This window comes from Populus nigra, chromosome 6 (assembly GCF_951802175.1).
Source record: "Populus nigra chromosome 6, ddPopNigr1.1, whole genome shotgun sequence".
Taxonomy (NCBI): domain Eukaryota; kingdom Viridiplantae; phylum Streptophyta; class Magnoliopsida; order Malpighiales; family Salicaceae; genus Populus; species Populus nigra.
In genome coordinates, this window is record NC_084857.1 from 19,715,764 (window position 1) to 19,721,609 (window position 5,846).

The 5,846-nt window shown below is 36.9% G+C and overlaps 1 protein-coding gene across 1 annotated transcript; it reads left to right on the forward strand.

The window, feature by feature from the left end:
• Positions 1-1,439: 1,439 nt before the first annotated feature.
• LOC133697277 (uncharacterized) lies at positions 1,440-5,535 on the forward strand. The gene is made up of 2 exons (XM_062119745.1): positions 1,440-1,601; positions 2,340-5,535. Exon 2 carries the CDS (start codon positions 2,427-2,429, stop codon positions 5,298-5,300), a length of 2,874 nt encoding a protein of 957 aa, XP_061975729.1. The 5' UTR covers positions 1,440-1,601; positions 2,340-2,426; the 3' UTR covers positions 5,301-5,535.
• The last annotated feature ends 311 nt before the right edge of the window (positions 5,536-5,846 follow it).

The following is a 5,846-nucleotide window of genomic DNA, read 5'->3' on the forward strand; positions in this document are numbered from 1 at the left end:
AATTGCAAGTTTATTTTTTGGGTTATGATTGCTTTTTGGATGTTAAATGTTGGTTCATGATTTATGTTTGAGTATGTGTTAATTTATTTGAATTAACATGAAATTTGAATGAAATTCGTGAAATTAATAAGATTTGTGTGAATGTTTTGGCGTTGATCAATTTTGAGTTGATAATTTGCTTTGAATTGATATATATATTGGTTAAAATAGTCTTGATAAAAACTTTTTATTTGTGTCTTGCCAAACATGGTTTTCATCCAAATTTTTAATTTTTGAAAAATCATCTTACAATTAATTTTGAATTTCCTACTTTTTTCTACCCTCACATATTGAAATTATAACCTACACGCGATACACTTTTTCGGTATTAAACGAATTGGTTTCCTTCCACAAAAACAATAACAAAAAATCTTTCTTAAAAAAAAACAATTTTTATTTTAAATTGCATATGGTCGTCAAGTTTCTCAAAAATAAAAAAAATCATAAATATTAAAAATAAACAAAAAAAATGAAAGGCATGATTTAGCATCTTTAAATATAAAAATTCATGGAAAATAGTATTTTTGCATGTATTTTTGGATTTAATAGCCCATTTAAGAAATCCATGAGATCTTGGTCTATATTTTAAAAATACCAAATAATTTATTTTGTTTATCCTAATATAAAAAATTACGAACTTATACATAAGATGTATTCCCGATATTAAAAGAAGAAAATACAAAAAATATGTTTTGATTCTAAAATGATCAGGTTTTAACCTAATAAAATAAAGATCTCTTTACCAATGAAAACTTATCTTAAACCTTAGATAAATTAATGGTTAGAAACAACAACAATACCTTAGTATATATCAGACAAACAAATAATACAACTTATCTTAGGTAAGATGTACTGGAGGATATGTTCTTTCTATACATAATTTGTCCTCTTATTCATACTATAAGATCAGTTAAGATTTCTAATAATTAAAATACTAAGTGACAACTCCATTTTTTTTTAAAAAATAAAAAACATGAATTTTTTATTTTTTTTATTATTAGAAAAATCCCAACTTGAAAAAATAATTACTGTGATGCTGCAGAAATGCAACATTTATCAGTCTCATTTGGTATGTTTAATATTATTCATATAATTTATCCAATTAAAACTGAATTGATTTGATTCATTGGATAAACACAAAAACTAAAATTCCTTTTCACTATTAAAAAAGAGAAAAAATATTCAAATGACTGATGAACGAATTCAATAACCCAAGCCCTAATAAATCCTAGGAACCGATTTGCAACTATGGATATGATTACAAAAAGTTTTTTCACTATGGAAACCTAATTTGCAAATGATTAAAATCTCAATGGCAAAATAGCAAAAACAAAATGTAAAGTGAAATCACAAAAAAGCCCTTCAACTTCTAAATTTTCCACTAATAATTTCCATCTCAAACTGGCAAAGATAGTGCCAATCGAGAAATTAGGTCAAACTGGCAACAATTATCATTCCAAATAAACTAACTCTTCTTCTTCCCAAGATCTGTTCGGCCCTAATGCTTAGCTCTGTTGCACTCACAGATTGCCTTATGGTTTCCTTTCTTGTGAAACAAACCAGTAAATTCCTTTCTTCTCTTGTATTTTTTGAATTGACAACATACATTAATTATCCTTTTTCCAGGGATTTTAAGGCTGCATTATTTCTGGTTCTGCTGCATTTGCACGTGCTTGGTTTAATTTATTGGGTTTTGAGCTCCAAAGTTTCTTGCTTTACTTGTTTCTTGCCCAATTTGGACACAGTTAGGGTTTAATTTATGAGGTTTTTGAGTTCCAAAGTTTCTTGCTTTAGGGCTATGGCGTTATGGGGCATGCCTAGTTTTATGGGTGGTTTATGTTTTGACCATTACAATGGTGGCATGGTTGGTTAGAAACAGAGTATTTCAATTACTGAATGTTGGTTTGTTGGATTGCCTTTTCATGTCATGGTTTTTTATGTCAACCACTGATGTTTGCTTGCTAGAAACTATTCGATTTTTTTTCTTTGAAACTTGTGCTTATGGATGCAAAGTTTGTTACTCTGGACTTGGAAATGGTTGAAATCGGAGAGGATTGGTCTTTTGGTTTTCAGCAGCAGATTTGTGTTTTTTATTTCAGGTTTAGATTTGCAGGGTGAATATTTGTGAAAATTGCTCAATAATTCTTTTAATGTGTTTATGTGATGCCGATTCCCTATTGTTGTCTGCGATTCATATACCAGTGAAGCCTACAGTAAATGTCAATTACTCTGACAGTACTTCTCTTGTTTTCCAAGTTAATCTTAGTTTTTATTTATGTTCCACCTGTACAAATCTGCAGAGCCCGTGTGGATGTGAGAGTTGAAAGTGGATTTTTCTCGGGGCTTGTGGAAGTTCTGCTTTTCAGCCTGGTCATCTGAATTGAGTGATGGAGTGCAACAAAGATGAGGCCTTCAGGGCGAAGGGCGTTGCAGAGAGTTTGATGGTAAAGAAGGATTTTCCAACAGCCCGTAGAATTCTGCTCAAAGCCCAACAACTTTATAAGGATTTGGAAAACATTTCTCAGATGCTAACTGTTTGTGATGTGCATTGCACTGCCGATAAAAAACTGTTAGGGACTGACATGGACTGGTATGGCATCCTTCAGATTGAAGAGACAGCTGACGAAGCAACTATTAAGAAACAGTACAGGAAATTTGCCCTCCAACTTCATCCTGACAAAAATCAGTTCCCTGGTGCTGAATCTGCATTTAAGTTAATTAAGGATGCCCAAACAGTGCTTTTGGACAAGGGAAAACGGTCCTTGCATGATATTAAACGCAAAGCTTCTATGAGTAAACCTGCACCACCATACCGGCCACCACAGAAGGCAACCCACTGCTCAAACTTTACTGGCTTCAATCCTCACTACAGGCAATCACAACAGCCAGCCTCTCAACGTGATTCCTCTAATGGCCGGCCAACTTTCTGGACTGCCTGTCCATTTTGTACTGTAAGATACCAGTATTACATAGAAATTATTAACAAACCTCTTGTGTGCCAGAGTTGCAACAGATCCTTTTTTGCATATGAAAGGAGTGGACAGGGGCTTCCGACAGAACGTAACTTGAATCAATCATCATTTCCGCAAAGGAAGAATGTCCCAAATCAGACTGCTAGCAAAGTGGGGCTGGGACGCCAAGAAAATCTGAACACTGTGCCATCTAAAACAGAGTTCCGTTCAGAAAAGTTAAATGGTAAAAGAAAGAAGAAGCAAGAAGAGGAGTCCAGTGAAAGTTGCAACACTGAAACTGATTCTGATGAAGACTTGGCTAGTGAGGAAGATGGTGATTTTAAGGCTGAGGTGAATTTTGAATATAAAGGAGAGCGCCCAAGGCGATCTGGACGGCAAAAACAGCAGGTTTCTTATAAGGAAAATCTGAGTGATGATGAAGACTATGTGAGAGATCCAAAGATGGCCAAGTTGAGTGGATCGTTCTGTGAAACTGAAGAGGAGAATGCGAATGAAATGAGGGAGGATGTGTCTGACAAAGAAGATCAATCTAGTATAGCTGCTGATGTGAAAGACGAGACCATCCTGAAACCAGAAGAAAGTAAAGAAATCAAGGACACCGAGAATGTGAAGGGAAAAGAAAAGGTAGAAGCAATTTTCTGTCAGAAAAACTCTGAGACTCCTATTCGCTTGTCATCAGATCCAACCTCACAATCCGCATCAGATCCGGATTCATATGACTATCCCGATCCTGATTTCCATGATTTTGACAAAGACCGGGGTGGAGAGTGCTTTTCAGTGGGGCAGGTGTGGGCTGTATATGACACCTTGGATGCCATGCCTAGATTTTATGCTCAAATCAAGAAAGTTGTCTCTCCTGGGTTCAATTTGCGGATAACCTGGCTAGAGGCATGCCCAGATGATCAGAATGAAGCTGAATGGGTTGAGGAGGGCTTGCCTGTGGCTTGTGGTAAGTTCAAAAGTGGAAAATCTCAATACACTGACAAGCGGCTAATGTTTTCTCATCTGATTGATTTGGAAGAAAGTGGCCAAAGAAACACATACAAGATATTTCCTAGAAAGGGGGAGACTTGGGCCCTCTTCAAAAATTGGGATCTCAAATGGATATCTAATGCAGATGCTCATCAGGACTATGAATATGAGTTTGTTGAAATTTTGTCTGAATATGCTGAGGGTGTTGGTGCGCGTGTTGCCTTCTTGGGTAAAGTGAAGGGCTTTGTGAGCCTTTTTTGTCGGATTAGAAAGGAAGGAATGGACGTGTTTGAGATTCCTCCAGCTGAACTGTTCCGGTTCTCCCACATGATTCCATCATTCAAACTGACAGGCAATGAAAGAGAAGGTGTGCCAAGGGGATCTTTTGAACTTGATCCAGCTTCTTTGCCTAAAACAATTTTAGAGACTGCCAATCCTGAAGATCTCAGAGAGGAGGTTGGCAATGCTCATTGTGATGGATCATGTTCGAGATCCTCAGACAAAGCAAAACCTGAAGTGGTATGTGAATCAGGTACTTCGATGCATCAGCCTGACACAAAAGGGACGTGTCTGCTATCTGAGGATAATTGTGGCAGTATCATGGAAGATTGCAGTGCTGTAGATGCTATTGAAATTCCAGAATCAGAATTTTTCAACTTTGAGGCAGAGAAATCCATTGAAAAGTTCCAGGTTGGTCAGATCTGGTCACTGTACAGTGATGAGGATGGCTTGCCAAAGTACTATGGTCAAATTATGAAAATTCAATCTGACCAAGGTTTTAAGTTGTGGTTAAGGTGGCTTACTCCTTGTTTGCTGCCGAAAACTGTGATTCAGTGGCAAGATAAGAAAATGCCTACTTGTTGTGGAAGATTTAAGGCAAAAAATGGAAAACTAAACTGCTATTCTTCTACCAGTTCCTTCTCACATCGATTAGCCGTAGAATTTGATGGTAAGAGAAATGAATATTCCATTTTGCCAAGGAAAGGTGAAGTTTGGGCTCTGTACAAGAATTGGTTCCCTGAAATTAAACATTCTGACTTGGAGAATTGTGAATATGATGTGGTGGAAGTCCTTGATCAAAATGATTTGCAGATTAAGGTTTCACTTTTAGAACGTGTAAGTGGTTTCAACTCAGTTTTCAAGACAAAATTAGTAGGGCTGTCGGCTCATACACAGGAGGTTCTCTGTACTGAGCTGATTAGATTCTCCCATCAAATTCCTGCTTGTCAACTGACAGAAGAGAGGGGTGGCAGTCTCAGAGGCTTCTGGGAACTTGATCCTGCAGCTTTGCCGGTTCATTATTTTGACCTGATTTGAGATGATAGGTTGATTAGTCTAATGCTGTATATTTTTGCTAGACCTTCTGTATCATGCATGCTTCACTAGTGATGACATTTCTTCTGTCAGGTTGAACCAATGCTTCGACCATGTCCTAGATTTTAATCTTGAAAATGCTCATGAATATGGCGAACTCGATGTTTTCAGCAGTGCATGCTCTTTTATTACTTGCATGCTTTCACTGGGGAAAGAAGCCGCTGGCCTTTTGTATCAAGCTTGCTTTCTGTTTATTCCCTGTTTTTTGTCCCTCCATTGTTGATCTGCAACTTGGTCAGTTGGGTGACAAGTCACCGCCAGGATTAGCTAATTAGCCAAAGCTATGAAAGTTAAATTTTCTTCACTTGGTTCATTTTGCTTCCTATTAGGGTGTGGAGGTTGTCTGTTAGCAGTAACATCCACTTATATAATTATTGTCATCGAGATCTCTTTTTGAATGCTTGACATGCTTCATTTGTGCTGGATGTCTAATCCCTTTAAGAGCACTTGGGTGGACTTCATGTCCTCCATTTGTTTGGAAACGTTTGT

Excerpts from the sequence above, each read along its gene's own strand:
- LOC133697277 (XM_062119745.1), top strand. The coding sequence starts at position 2,427 with ATGGAGTGCAACAAAGATGAGGCCTTCAGGGCGAAGGGCGTTGCAGAG.